The sequence below is a fragment of the Oryctolagus cuniculus genome, chromosome 13 (genome assembly GCF_964237555.1).
Source record: "Oryctolagus cuniculus chromosome 13, mOryCun1.1, whole genome shotgun sequence".
Classification (NCBI taxonomy): Eukaryota; Metazoa; Chordata; class Mammalia; order Lagomorpha; family Leporidae; genus Oryctolagus; species Oryctolagus cuniculus.
The window spans coordinates 29,467,456-29,483,215 of record NC_091444.1 but is presented as its reverse complement, the minus strand read 5'-3'; the positions used below and the strand labels follow the sequence as shown (position 1 = coordinate 29,483,215).

The 15,760-nt window shown below is 40.4% G+C and overlaps 1 protein-coding gene across 6 annotated transcripts in view; it reads right to left on the bottom strand.

The window, feature by feature from the left end:
• Positions 1-1,982: 1,982 nt before the first annotated feature.
• Positions 1,983-15,760, bottom strand: part of KCNK2 (potassium two pore domain channel subfamily K member 2) — a 220,850-nt gene continuing 207,072 nt past the window's right edge. For all 6 annotated transcript variants that reach the window (XM_008268429.4, XM_070055316.1, XM_008268431.4 and 3 more), the window contains exon 7: positions 1,983-5,830. In XM_008268429.4, the coding sequence (XP_008266651.1) occupies positions 5,513-5,830 (318 nt within the window). In that variant the 3' untranslated portion in view covers positions 1,983-5,512. The remainder of the gene's footprint in view (positions 5,831-15,760) is intronic.

Here is a 15,760-nt window from a genome sequence, read left to right as displayed (position 1 = left end):
AAATTTGGAAATGAAATAATAAAACTTTTGCTTATAGGGTAAGAGTGTTTAACAACAAATGAACTTCAAGCCTCTCCAGCTGAAGAACTGGATTTGATTTTTTAAGACTATAAACAGAATGAGGAACCTGTACCAGTTTGTCCATTAGGAGGAAAGTAACTACTATTTGTATCATGTAAGAACCCAGTGGAAGAGGAAAAATTAGTGCCTGTGGAGCTAAGAAAATGTGGATATTTGTGCCCAAGGATATTTCAGATGGCTACAAAAGTTATATCTGTTTTCATGTTTATTCACTCAATTAACATGTATTTTTTGAACACCTATTGTATGTACTTTGCTAGTATGGGGGAATAAAATAGTAAGCTAAAACAAAGGAATTATATTCTAGTGATACACACAGATAGTGACCAAATAATATTAGCTACTCATATCTAATCATAAGGGAGGGAAAGGAAGAAGAATGTAAAAAGTGTATACAAAGACACGAACTGATGTCAAGGAAGGCTCATCAGAGGAAGCCACATTTGAGGTGGTTTCTGAAGGATGAATGGGAGTTTACTGGGTGAAAGGTAGAGTGGCAGAAACACAGTAAGCATTCCATTCAAGGGAATGACAATATTACCTTGAGATAGAGGAGAGAAATCTAGTGGGGCTGGAATATACAGAGAGGCAGAAAGTGATACAAGATAGCATGGAGAAGCTGGAATGAAGTAGACCAAAGGAAGGCCTTGTAAACTTTTTGAGGGATTCTGCTTTTACTCCTAAGCAAATGAAAACAAGAGATTTAAACTGGAGAACAGCATCAGATTTTCTTATTAAAAAGATTTCTTTACTATCAGTAACAGAAGCACAGAATGAAACAAAAACAGTTAGCAGAAGGCAAAAGGTGGTGGCTTAGTTTAGGTAATGGCTGTGTTCAAATCCAAGACATGTTTAGGGCTCAAGTCAATAGAGCTTGATGATAGGTGGCTATGGATTTGAGGAGACTCGAGGATGCCTTGCTCAGCCAGATGTATGTGGTCCATTCACTGGAACAGACAACTCCAGAGGTGGGCCACATCTGGAGAAAGATTATGGGAGTCTTGGATATGTTGAAGTGCCTTTTAGAAGTGGAACTATCTGTTCTCAGTTAGCTAGATGCATGTGGAGCTCAGACAGAAGTCCAAATTGAAATGTGCAAAATAAAAGCAGAAGGATGAGGCCATGAGTTTTTGGTGAATCTATTGAAATACTTTGGGAAGGAACATAACATCAAAAGAAAGAGTTATAAATTGAGACAAGGCTAACACAGTGAAAATATTTTATAAAGCTAATTCCAGGAAAATAAGTGGTTTCATGAATATTAATAAAAGCTGGGGTTTAGTGAACAGCACTGATTCAAAACAAAGAGCAGAGCCAAAATTCCTGGTCCTCAGAACCAATCCTTATTTTTTATGTTTAATGTATTTGAGAAGGAGGGATGGAGACAGAGAGGGGGGAGAGAGAGAGAGAGAGAGAGAGTCCAATCCACTCCCACAATGGCCAGGGCTTCTTTGGGCTGAAGAAGCCCATATGGTCTCCCACATGGGTGGCAGTAACCCAGTGGAACCACCACACCATCTCTTGGGATCTACGCTGATGGAGAGTTGGAGCTGGGAGCTGGCGATGTGAATGGAACTCAGGTACACCCATTGGGCACATGGGCGTCTTCACAGGCAGGCTAAATACACTCTATCCCCTGTCTTTCAGGAAGAGTAATTGATACGGGAGGGGAAGTATCACAGGTGAAGCACAAGGGTGGGGGTGGCAGGGTGGGGATGGTGCTAGCAAGGAAGCAGGTGGAGCTCAGGCAACTTTCCCCATGTGAAGCTAACTGCAAGGCGTTACCCTTACAATCCCAGTGCAAAGTGACCCGGTTACTCCACGACACCTTACAAACCAGCCAAGGCCAGTACCTCCCTCTATAAAAGGACATTTAAGTAAATCCATGCTGAAGCAAAAAGTCATATATTAATTTTAATAATGTTACGGGTATTCAGATAGACATGTTTACACCAAAACAAATGTCTACTCACACTTTAATTAGAAATACAAACCACAAATAAGTTACGATGTTACTAGCACAGTGAAAAATTTTTTTAAAAATGAAAGATAAAAACAAAAGCTGATCTAGGCCTCCAATTCTTAGATATAAAGATGAGGGTTCTTTAAACAGTGGGTAGAAGTTAGAATTAAAAGCTCATTTTAATAAAATTTTGAAATCCATGCATAGATATTTATCATACACATTTTCCATGAACTTTTTGAAGACATTTTGTAGCTGCTCAAGTCTTCTGATTGTCTAGGTTTGTTTTTTGGTACTCCTTCTCAAATTTCCCTTAGTTTCTCTGAATGTCCACTCTCACGAACCAAAAAACTGCACTGACTTCTGACTGAGTTAGGTGGGATGTGATCTTTCCTGTGTATCAATGTTCCTTAGAATTTGAGAAAGAAAGCCCTACACTCTGCCCCCTTCTGATTTTTTGGAGACCAAGGTGTACACCATTCAATTTCCTCTTGGCTTCTAAAGTGTCTTCAGCCAGCACTGACAGTGAAATATCAGAAAAAAGAGACACGAGACATGGACTATGTGGCAAAGTCTACACATCTATGTAAGACACTGAAAGAACTCTGAAAGAATGACTTTTCCAGTTAGTAGCTGTAAGTGGATACAGTATTATCTAGAATCCATATCTTAGAATTCAGAGCAGGGGCTAGCATTGTGGCTCAGCAGCTTAAGCCACCACCTGCAATACCAGCACATGAGCACTGGTTCAAATCTCAGCTGCTCCATTTCTGTTCCAGTTCCCTGCTAAGGAGCCTGAGAAAGCAGAAGATGGCCCAAGCACTTGGAGTCCCTGTAGCCCACATGAGTAGAACTCGGAGCAGGGAGTTTCTGATACTTTCTGGTTCTAGCACTTAATTTTTTAAATATTCTTGAAAGCAAAACTACTGTGATACTAGTCCAATAGAAAATTAAAGTCACTAGAACATTACCCATAAGACGCAAACAAAATAAAGCTTGAATTGATATAGGAATTGATATACATGTTTTCTTAAAATTGCCCCCAAAACTAATATAGTGTTTGGGGACAAGTTTTAAGCTATGTACTCAACATCAAGTTATTTAGCAATGGATCAGTAAAATTAGGCAGTATACTGACAGCATAAATAATCCAAGGCTAAGGTCTAAAAGATTGGTTTGCAGTTACTTTCTTTTTTAGACTGCAATACTACCAGGGTGCCTACTTATTCTCACCAAAAAAAAAAAAAAATCCACCAAAAATCCACATTCAGGTGCCTGTATCTCACATTCAGACAATTTCAGTGTCCAGACAAGTTCTAACAATGATGAAATACAGGTATAGATTAATGTAACATAAATAGTCTTGAAATTGTGTGCCATTTCAAATGTCCTATCTCCACCATGAATTTTAGTATACTGAATTTTGGTTCACAGCCACCACGAACGCTCTGCATGTGTTTTAGCAGGGGTAGTACTAACACATCCAAAACAATTTCTGGAATATTGCAAATGAAGGAGCCACAAAAAACTCAGCATGAAGAGCGATGTCCTGGCCTCCTACTTAGTTCGAAGGGGCTCTGAAGCTTCAGCAGCAATCAGGAGACTCGGAAAATGCTGACTTTCATTACAAACTTTATTTGTCAATACAATTCACAGTTTATACATGGTGCATCCCACCATATGGACTTTCAGAGCAGTCACTGAGGAAATGAGAGTGGCTTCCTTGCTTAAAGAGCCTGACTTCCTAAAATGTTGCTTAGAACTTTTTAAATTTATAAAAGTACCTTCAACAAGTTAACTGAATATGTACATTTCTAGCTGAAAATTGGAAAATTAAGCATCTGTTAGTTTGTTTTTAAAGATCCTGGGTTGATTCTGTGAGACCCTAATCTGAGTGCCGCTTATTCAGATACGCATCCTCCCCCTCAAAAAATTGAAAGACATCAGCTTTGTGATTATATTTAGGGAAATCATTTTCTTTCTGGACTTTAAAAATTATATATACAATGTACAGCAGATTTAAGTATGAAAATAAAGGAAAGGGTAGCAGTTGACTTGGGTGCATTTAGTGAATATTTTCTGAATCTTGGAAATATCCAAAGAATTACTAGGATATAAAATTGAACTGAAAAGGATTATCAGCCTTTCTCTATCTAAAAAGATTTAAATTGTGCTATAACAGCTTTTCCTCTAATGTCAGAGATGAATTATGCCTGCAATCTGCATTTTCCATGTGCAAAATCACAGTGATCCCAGTTTCCCTTCTGCTCTCCCACCTGGTCACAATTGCAAAGGTACCCACAGGGGCGAGGACCTCTCCCTGCTGCCTCCTCCCCTCCTGTCACCTGGCACATGTCACCCAAGGAAAGAAAATTACGTCAGTTTTCCATACATCAAAAAGCAAATAGATGCTGGCAGTAGAATGTTTATTAGCAAATACTCATAACACAGTGGGGTTGCTATTTTCTTGTCCTCAGAAGGGTAATTCATACCAAGTGTTTTAAATCGCCTGCAGTAACACCCATTTTAACAGTTTTTTTTTTTTCCTATCAGATGACTTACATATGGACTTTCTTCTTCCACCTTAAAAATATAAGTTTAACTAATAAATACTAAGTTCCAGAAACTGCCAGGAAAACAGGGATGGTTTGGAGCAGCCAATTGTACCAGCCTGGTAATAATTACACCATATATATGTACCTTGGTACCTGAGTCAAATAAATACTGAGAGGGCCAACTTTGCACCTCCTTTCTCTGCAGTGCGTTTAATGCTAGAGTTTCTGAGAGTTGCTTCAATGTCCATCTAATTTGGCATCTATTCCTTCTTCGGGCATCATCATGTCACTCATTTTACACACTGTTCCCAGCAAGGTATGGTATTCAAACGAGAGGACTGGGGTAAAAGACTGCAGAAGTGCGCCTAGGGATGGGGCGGGGAAGGAGAAACCATACATTAGCTAGAGAGGTTCTGTTTCTTCATAAGATAAGGCACTGACAGAAAATTTCTTAGGTAAAAGGCTGCATAAGAATTTCTTGCCATTGACCAAAAGAAACGTTGTCATCCACAAATGGTCCGTATCTAGGCTCAGTTAAGTAGACCCTGAAAAGTTAAGGGCTGATCCCTCACAGCTACATCATTACCAAAGACAATTGCAATTCATTCTGAGGCCTTGTGGCACATTGGGAGAAGATGGAGAAAAACAGTCTGGGCACAGAAAGGCATCAGACATCGCTTGTCCTTCCACTCATCAAAGAAAGTGGAGTGCGCAACAAGCATCATCAGAAAGAGTGCTGGCTCAGAATTCCAAATTCTCTTGATGGCAGATGACCATGATGGGTGAATCTATTTGTTTTTTTTTCCCCTTAGGAGCTCATGCACAATTTTTTAAAATATGCTACCAGCAACAGTCATATAGAGCATACAGAAGTCCTCACCTATGGCTATGCCTAGGCTCTTCCAAGAGAGGGCTATTTAATGTTCTCAATCACAGCAATCTCTTCGCCAGCACAGTGTGGCGTCAACCCATTCAGATAGATGCTTTCCGTCTTCAGTAAGGGAGGCAAGACATCCCTCTCGCTGGTCAGGTGGTTCACGGACAGGGTCCTCCTGCAAGGCGTCAGCTCCTGGTTGTGGTTCCCAGCCAGTTCTGCAGAGAGCTTCCGCTTAATGGAGGTGGCACGTTGGAACTTGTCGTAGATCTCCACACTCAGCCGCCTCCGGGTTTCTTTGAATTCGGCCGTGACATTGGCCGTCCACTCAGCAGCATGTGCTCTGAACTCTCCCACCTGGAGCGTACAAGCAGAGAAAAGATCGGGATATGTCAAGAGGATGGCCAATATTTCACATAGTCTTTTACTACACTTGTGATCTGAGAACTCACGTTAATTATGCAATATGTTCATGAGTACAATTCTAATGTATACAGAGAGGGCTCCAGAAATTAATCTACGAACTTTAAGTCAACTGATTCCAGGGACACTAGATGTGCTTATTTTTTGTACGTGGATCTTGACACTGAAACTTCTGATGCTGCAGAAAGGCAAACTAACATTTTACAAACTCGGGGTATTTGTTGATTTTCTTCTCCCCCTCATCTGGTTGTAATTTCTGAAAGTATTTGATGACGAAAAGGCAGTGATACATAGTAAGTGCAGCAACGCAGAGTAAAAGTCTGGAATATGAACCCAGGTGACCTGGGTGGGTTCTGATAACAGCAATGCTTTTTGCTCAGGATGTAAAGCTATGTGTTAGAAATCTGAAAGAGCATGTGCAAGAACTCTGCATCCAATCTCACCTTGGTCATCTGGGAATTCTCAATTTCCTAAGAAAGCAACAGAGTATTTTGTTTCTGCTTTCAGAGAAGGCAGAGAAGTGAGAAAGGCCAAGTCCATTTGAGACTGGCATGGGAGCAGTTTAGTCCAAGGCAGTTATTATTTCTCGACGAGTATTTGTGGAATCAGTGAAGTGACCTCAACCTGCCCGAGCTGCCACTTCCTCAGTGTCCCTCAGGTTTCTTCACAGAGCCTACCTAACAGGATGCTGAGCGACTGTCCTCCACAAACCGCGAGGTCAGACATGCAGGTGCTGTGTTGTTCTCTGTCTTTTCAGAGTTAAAGAAAAAGTCACCAAGTCCCAAGCATATGCTTCTGCAAGTACCTGCTATTCATGACCGTGAGCCCACAGGCCAATTGTTCTGACTCCCTTGAAAAGTATGCTTCTGTGCTCTGAAGTAGAAACTAACCGATCCTATGGGAAACGTCACAATTCTTAAGGAAAACAGAGTGTAATCACCTAGGTATCTCCTAGATTAATTTCCTACTTGCAACCACTCCTCCATTCCCCTCTTGCATTTCTGCTTTCAGCAATAGGGAGCCACACTAAACTCACTCCTTGACTCACCTGGGCTTTCTCTCTTGCTTGCAAAGCAAATGACAACAGCCCTGTTACTCTTCTTGTTCTGTTATCTCTGTTGATTTTTATTTTAAATACTGATATGGGAAATATCACTGATGATTTCTAAATGTTTATACTTCCCCTGACTTATAAGAGAGGATAAATACGTATATACACAGGGATACTTCACGTTTGTGGAAAATGGAATTAGAAGTTGATTTTGGTAGAAAAAAATCAAAATCAGGATCAACCTTATGAAGCAGCAGGTTAAACCTCTTCTTGAGATGCTAGCATCCTATATCGGAGCACCACTGGAGTCCCAGCTACTCCACTTCTGAGCCCACTAATGTGCCTGCTAATGTGCCTAGGAAAGCAGCAGATGGCCCAAGAGCTTCAGCTGCTGCTACCCACATGGGAGACCCAGATGGAGTTACTGGCTCCTGGCTTCTGCCTGGCCCAGCCCTGCCCATTATAGCCATTTGTGAATTGGACCAGCAGTTGAAATATTGATCTCTCTCTGTGTCTCTGTTTCTGTCACTCTTTCAAATGAAAAGACAAATCTTTAAAAAAAAAATTTAAATCCATGCCAAAGAAGGGTCTTCAACATGTTCTTGTATTACAATATAGTAGATATATATACTTGGATAGCCATTGTGCATGTGTGTTAATATATGTGCATGTATGTATATGTGCATGTATATATATGTGTGTATGTGTGCAGAAAAATATAATGGAAACTTTGAATGTCCTTAGATGATGGCATTCAGAAAATCAACTCTGTCATCCATTCATAATTTCTCTCTCTCTCTCTCTCTCTCTCATATACACACATTTAGTGATCTCCTTTTTCATTTGAAAAGACCATTTATTGACCATCTATAATGCTGCAACAAGAAACAATTGCTTGTTATCTTGGTCTGGCTCTGACAAAAGCAAAGCTAGAAAAAAATGAGGACTTTGTGACAAACATGATGGACAAGATCAAGCATTCCATAACCACTGGGGCCAGTTAGATGGAAGTTGCAGGGAAAGATGTGGTAAATGTATGATGATTTAGCCTGTAGATACTTACTGTTCCCCTATAAGGAACTATGCCTACCTCTAAACTACATTAGATACAGAAGACATAATTAAATGTCTAGCTCTGCCTTGGGTTAGGAAAATATCAGCGTATCTACCATTGGAAACAACAAATCATTAATATTTGACTCCCCACAAATCCCATCCACATTTATAAATAAACTCTCCCACAGTCTATATTATTTTTCTGTTTTTACCTGGCTGTCTTTCTGCTTAGCTAAGAGTTCCTGAGACCTCCAGGTGTATCTAGAGCATGTACTGCATGCCACAGTGAAGAACCTCACCAGGAACTTGTTAAATTGCACTTAATTACTAAATGAACATTGTCTACTAAGTTTTAAAATAACAATTTTTAGCATAAAGAGATTCACTTATTTTTCTACCAGTTCCAAAGACTTATAATTCCAGCACGCTTAAAGATTATACTCAAATATTAAAAATAAACTCCAATTAATATGGGGTGGGCTTTATGGTACAGTGAGTTAAGCCACTGTTTGAGATGCCCACATCCCATACCAGAGTGCCAGGGATGAAACCCTGTCTCCCTTCCAATCCAGCTCCCTGCCGCTGATGCACCTGGGATGCAGCAGAAGCTGGCCCAGATACCTGGGTTCCTGTCACCCACCTGGGAGACCTGGATGGCGCTCACAGCTCCTGGCTTCAGCCTGCACCAGCCCTGGGTGTTATGGGCAGCCAGGTAGTAAACTAGCCAATGGAAGATTTTTCCTCCCTCCCTCCTTCCCTGTATCTCTGCATTTCAAATAAATGCTTTTTAAAAAGCAACTGATTAATAAGGCCTTGAAAAAAATAGTTATCATTTGCAAGATGTTACTAAATTATCCTAGTTTATATTATAAGCAGATAATCCTGAACAGTGTAAAATTTGAGGTTTGCAATCAATGTTTATTAATGAGAAAGTAACAAATTCCATGTAACCTCCACTGCCACCTTATCGATCATTTTATAAAAAAGGAATCAACCTGTTTTATTTGAAAATTTGTAATTTTGTAAATGTTAAGAACAATTACTAATATACTTTTTCCTATGAGGAGCTCTTCCTACTAGTAAGGTTAACACAGAAAAGAAACAGGAATTAATGTATATTTTTGTTTCAATAAGTGTCTATGAAAAGCAGAAGAATCAATTACTATATTCTTCCCATACACAGGCGATTAAGTAAACATAATGACCTTCCCAGGGGGCATCTATCTGAGGAATCCTTCAAGGCACACTTCCAGTTTCAGGGCACTGTCAGAACTGATGGTTCTAAAATTGGACCTGCTCCATCAGCTCTGGGTTGCCAACCTCTCACCTCTCAGCCCAGTCTCCATGACCTCAGAACTTGCCCCCTGTTTTCCTCCCTAATGGTCTCTACTTTTACTTTTGAAAATGTCCTATTATTAAGGTAATAGGCTGCTTATCAAAGCTCAAATATTGATCGATTTACTTCTATCTTCTTCAACTAGAATATAAGCTCTGTGTATATCTTCAGCACTTAGCATGTGGAATGTGAAAGACTTTCAATACATATCTATTAAATGCATAAACACATTACAGAAAATATAAGCACTCTGTAATCTTACCCCTCAATGATAATAATTAGCAATGGGATAATGCACATGCTACCAATGGTTTTCCTTCTCTCTGAATAGGAGATGCTTTAAAAATGTGAAAAAGTGAAATTAAAAGATAAGTTTAGTTCATTGCAAAACATCCTGAAATCCATGCATATGTGGGGGTCTTCCAAAAGTTAATGGAAAATGAGTATGGTGAAAAGTCTATGAGTAGATGTTGTGCACCAAAATACTTATCTTCTAATTCTGATTTCCACAAGCCTTCTGAAGCACCCCATATATTAATCTTACTTTCTTCCTCTTCCATCTTGACCACCATTCATATTTTTGCAAAATATGGTCTTGTATTACACATACCGTTTTACAAATATTTTTTCCTCAGGATTTTAGTACCCTTTCCATGTCAGTACCCATTTTTCTACTTCATAGTTTACATCTGCTACCCAGCATTCTCCAGGATTTCTCATCTGGGTGGATTTTTTTATTAAAAGGAACATGTCACTGACAATGATAATAATTAGCAACAAGATGTGCACATGCTACTTACAGCTTTTCTTCTAAATATGAAGATCCTTTAAAAATGTTTGTGAAAAATGAAAGTAAAAGATAATTATTCAATAATTTCTCATCCAGGTGGACTTTTTTTATTAAAAGGAACATGTCAGAAGTTATTCTTGTGCCTGTGTCTTTGCTAACGTGTATGAGGTATTACCTTAAATGGAAACACTGGGTCAAAAGTTGTGAATATTTCCTATTTTGTAGGAACTGTCAAAGCTCTGTGCATGAGCTCAAGGGCTTGGGCCATCTTCTACTGCTTCCCCAGGCATAGCAGAGAGCTAGATCAGAAGCGGAGCAGCCAGAACTCAAACCAGCACCCATATGGGATGCCAGTGCTTCAGGCCAGGGTGTTAACCCGCTGCGCCACAGCGCCGGCCCCACAGTGTGTCTTATGGCAAGTTTTTTTTTTTTTTTTTAACTTCTTTCTACTCAGTCTCTCCTGTGAAGTAGGGGGAAACAATAGAAGCCACCTAGCAGAGTTGTGCTCACAACCAAACAGGTTTCTTTTCATCAAACAGCAATGCTGAGCACGTGGCAGGCACTATATACACATGCAGTTGTACCCAATCTCCTAGAGTCCTTTTCATTACGAGCACTGACCAGGTATTTTCAGATTCAGGATTCCCAGCAGCCCCCTTATTTCCTTCTGCATACTCAGAAATAACCTCTGCCTTTTTAGAGAAAAGCAGCACCTGATTCCTGTCATCAAGTAACAAGCTCTTTAAAGACAATGAGCATCTCTGCATTGCCATTTGAAACTTAAGTCATCAGTTGAACAAAGAATAAAAACTTTCCTTAGACTTGATCTGAATTTTCTCAAGAAGCAAGCTTCACTATGTCCCCGTGATCTCGATGGTTGTACTAATGACCCACATACGACTCTCCGCAGAGCTGAGCGCTTCTGCAAGTTAGATTTCCGACAATTAGGAAAAGGCTAAATGCAAGCACAGCTCAGACTTGTTGGCGTCCATGAACGTCTTTAGTTTCTAATCTTTCATTGTCCTCAATCCCTGGCAGAGGCTGGTACTTTTATCCATGTTGGGGAACATTTCTTTTTAAATTTCTGTAGAATTCCCAAGGGAAGAAAGTAGCCCCTGGAGTTCCTAAGAGCTGCAGTAAAAACAGTCATCAATGAACTGGGGGGTCTGCAGGGTGGATGCAAGGCTCCAGCGTCAGCTCTGCAACCTCGCTCTGTGTGCCCACTGGCCAGAAGTCCAACATTTACCTTCAGATTCCTTGTCTATAAGATAAGGATAAGCTATAGCACAGGAGGAGCATGTGATCTGTGTATGTGTGCACATGCGAGTGTGTGTTCTTAAAATATAAGGACTACATGCCTATTACTTATGATAAGGAAGCTGACGATAATATAACTCGCCAAGGGTACTTTACTCATTAATTCTAAGGACTACACGTCTTTTGGAGAAGTGAAAGGTAAATTCACATCATATGGAAATCCACTCTATGGCAGTTTACATTAGAGTGAGGATATGCTGCCTTAATTTCCTAACAATATTGAAAACAATGAATTGACTTACTAACGTGTATACCCGGGCTACTTATCTAAATCCATAATGGTACATGTACCCTATTGATTGTGGCCTGTGTTCCTACTACTCTGCATGATACTGGACTTAAGGAATACAACCAAACTCACAGCTTATAAATAGGGAGAAAAAAGAGAAACAATATCTCAAAATCCACCCTCCCCTCCAAATCCTGGCCTTATAGGATTATCTATGACAGTGCATAATTTTTCATCCAATAAAATGTTTCCTAAGATGCAAACCCATATCTTTTAGTGGTAATAAAATGATACATTCAAACTCTGAAAGGGTTTTTTTTTGTTTATAAAGAAATTCAAACTAAGTTGTTGAGAATATCACATTTATATATGTAAAATAATTCTTGATTGAAATGTTAATGCTTGTGTTCTGGAAAAATTTAGTTATTTGTGCATTTATAACATTTTTGTTTCCTTGGCTTTTTATAAAAAAAATTCAGCACCATCATCAAATAGTGTTTCATCTTCCTACAATATAGCAACCTGCATCACTGAAATACAAAGTCAAGGATGGGAATGTGAGAAAACCAGCTTTTGAAGGATGACATGAATGTCCCCCAGTCACCCACCTTACTGAGGAGAGAGGCCTTCCTCGGATTCTGTGTATTCCTACATTCCTGTCACTGCCACTGCCCCTGGGATCTGACTGATAATAAGAAAGGAAGGAGACTGGGTGCTACCAATAGGCACTTGGCTTCCACACTCCACTGGGACCGCTCTCACCCTTGTCACTAAACTCAGTGGCTGGGTCTCTGTCAGTAAGTGGCCTGATCTTTCCAGACACAAACACTGGAGTCTGTGTCACTGACTGCTCCATCCCTCCCTGCTAGGCTTCTCTCTTCGAGTCCAAATCAGCAGCTCTCCTGGCCAGTGCCTTTCCAGTCAGTTCTTCTCAATCAACTCAGTAGGCTCCTTTCCTTTTATCCTCCCCTTCACTACCTTTGTTAGGTTCCGTTTTTCTCAATTTCCCTGGACAATCCCATCCTTCCAGCCTTCTCCTTACCAGCCACATACACTTTCATATCTTCCGTCGCACCGCGTGACAGCACCTGGTGAGGCAGTTCCAGAGAGAAATGCCGCCACTCAAGTTAACAGAAAGGTTAAGAACCACTAACAGCTTCCTCAGCAACTGTGAACACTTCTCAAGCATCCAAAGGAAGCACCGTGATGACACAGGGCCAGCAGTTGACTCCCCAACACTGGTTCCAGCTCAAATCCAGGTTCTCTAAAGAATCTCAGATAATACTGAGGCGGCCCTTGTAATGGTACCCACACAATTTAGAAGGGTGCTTGCTATAGTCCAACATTTTAGGGCAAGGTCCCTAAACCACCTAAGATTGATAGGATGGCCTAAGAAGGATGAAACTCCACTATTCTCAAAGCTTGTGCTTTATGTTTACGGGAAGTTCCTTTGTAACTTGAAGACTACTATCACTCCTTTGACTCCAGTCAACTACAGGGGAGAGTCCTTGAGGGTGAAGAGCATGGCTTTATTCTCATCAGCCTCAGCTCCCTTCCTGCCCATGCCATACTACAGCATCTGGGACAGGGCCTGTTGAATGAAATGCGTTGAATCTTCCCAATTCCATGTGGGTTTGACGCCTGAGACCACACATTCTGTTCCTTTCTTCTCTTCATAAAAATACTCAGAATGCTAATTTGAACAAACTAGACTCCTGCATGCACTCTGACTAAAGAGAAGTCTGTGACCACCAACTAACCCAGTCCTCTTCCTATAGAAAAAGCATCAAGGAACCTCAAGGATTCTCACATGCAGTTGACATTTGCATTAAGTTCTGTGTCATTGTGTTGTGGTACAGCCTCATGAGAAACCAATGCTTTATAATCCAATTTTAAGCATACTAAAACATCTATAACCTTTGATAAAAGTCAACAGTTCATAGGAATCTATTCTGGTCAAGAATTGCCACCAAGGGAAAAAGCAAATATATAAGAAGATCTCCTCTGAACTATATTTTAATGGCCTAATATTGATTAATAATAAATGTTATATAAGTAGTCAATACTTATGAGAAGTCAATAAGGTATAGGAACCATTTTCTACATTATGATTGTGTTAAGTAAAGTGTTAAAAAATAAACTTATGTTTTATACAATTGATTACAACTATATAAGGTCTTGAATGTGTATAAGCAAAGATATTGATAAGATATAAAAATAGAAATTTGGATTTCCACTACTGAGTATTTATTATACAACAGGCCATGTTGAGGACTATAAATTTCTGAGCTTTTTTTTCCTTACACATTCCCATACTGGTATTGTATCATCTTTCCAGATGCACTGTCCAGCAAACCCAGCTTGAAATAAACCTTGGAAAAGCAGAGTTATCTATGGTGTGTAATTTATTTGCTCAACCTAGCCTGAGTACCAGAATTGTACTACAATTGTCACTGGGATTCTTTCTTATCCAAGTATCCAAGTAAAAAAATACGTTGATGGAGTCTTTAATTTTTGATGTTACAAAGAAAATAAATGATTGAGACTGTTTGAATCATACACTGTTTACTGAAATATCACTCATTATGCTTTCTTATCCACCTAAGTGTGATGACAGGTCAGTCCCATCCTGATTTTCATGTCTTTTTGTTGATTTCATTTCTGAAAGTCTCCTTGTCTCTATGCCAGATCAGTTATTACTGAAGCAGGCCTTTCTTTGTAAAAGGAAGTGCAACATGACATAAAGAGAGTTTTTAGGTTTTTTTCAATTTGAAATATTCATTAAATGGGATTTTTAAATGCTTGGTCTTTATCAACTTCATTATTAAGGAGACTGTTTTCCAAACAATTTGGCAAAAATGCCAGTGGATAGTTTCCAAGACAGGGAAGTCCACTTTGACGAGCGGTGCGTCCTTCTGCTTTCTTTGCCCCTCTGATCTGTTTCTCAGTCATGCTTCTGTGGCAGAAGACTTACCCTACTTTACCTTTTTTTTTTTTTTTTTTTTTGACAGGCAGAGTGGACAGTGAGAGAGACAGAGAGAAAGGTCTTCCTTTTACCGTTGGTTCACCCTCCAATGGCCGCTGCAGCCGGCGCACCGCGCTGATCCGAAGGCAGGAGCCAGGTGCTTCTCCTGGTCTCCCATGGGGTGCAGGGCCCAAGCACTTGGGCCATCCTCCACTGCACCCCCTGGCCACAGCAGAGAGCTGGCCTGGAAGAGGGGCAACCGGGAAAGAATCCGGCGCCCCGACCGTAGTAGAACCCGGTGTGCCGGCACCGCAAGCGGAGGATTAGCCTAGTGAGCCGCGGCGCCGGCCCCTACTTTACCTTTTGACAAGACATGACTTTCCAGGCAAGCTTCATCTAAACGTGTCCATTCACATGACAGAAGTCATGGTATCTGCAATTGGCTTCTCAGGTTACCAGCAGCCAAGGCTGCCTGGAATCTCACCATTAAATATTAGGTAACACACAGGAGGCTCCCCGGTTCTAAGCAGCACCATCGTATGGGTCCTGTTTTCCATATAATTTAGCAATCACCAAGAGGTTGAGCATTCCTTCATTTAACGTCTGCTGCTTAATTTAGCTATATAAACTTGGGGAACTTCTCTGATTCAGAATAATTCTAAACAACATTTAACTTCAGCTGTCTGTTTCACTCTGACATGACACTCACCTAAAGCTTGCTCCCCTTGAACAAAGCCCACTGTGCCTTTCCATTAAATTAGAAAACCTAGGGCTCTCTGCTTCAGTAAATGTTTCCTAACTACGTGCTAGCTTGGAAATTCCATGATCTTCTTTTTATAGTTTCGGTTTCCGGCTATCAAGAAAAGAATACAAAAATCAAAATGGGCTATTATTTTAAATGATCCATCGCCAAGAAAATGACCCCACAACAGTATTCCAATCATCTGAAGTCAGCTATTCCAGCATGGCATTGCAGATACAATCTGGAAATGGGGCCAAAGCAACTCTGCCAGTGCTCCGTGTTCAGAGAACCTGTCCTATTCTCTTTCTCTTCAAGTCTTCCCCACCCTACCCCCAACAATCATTTCCTTTGAATCACTGCCTTGCCACCTAAGACCCT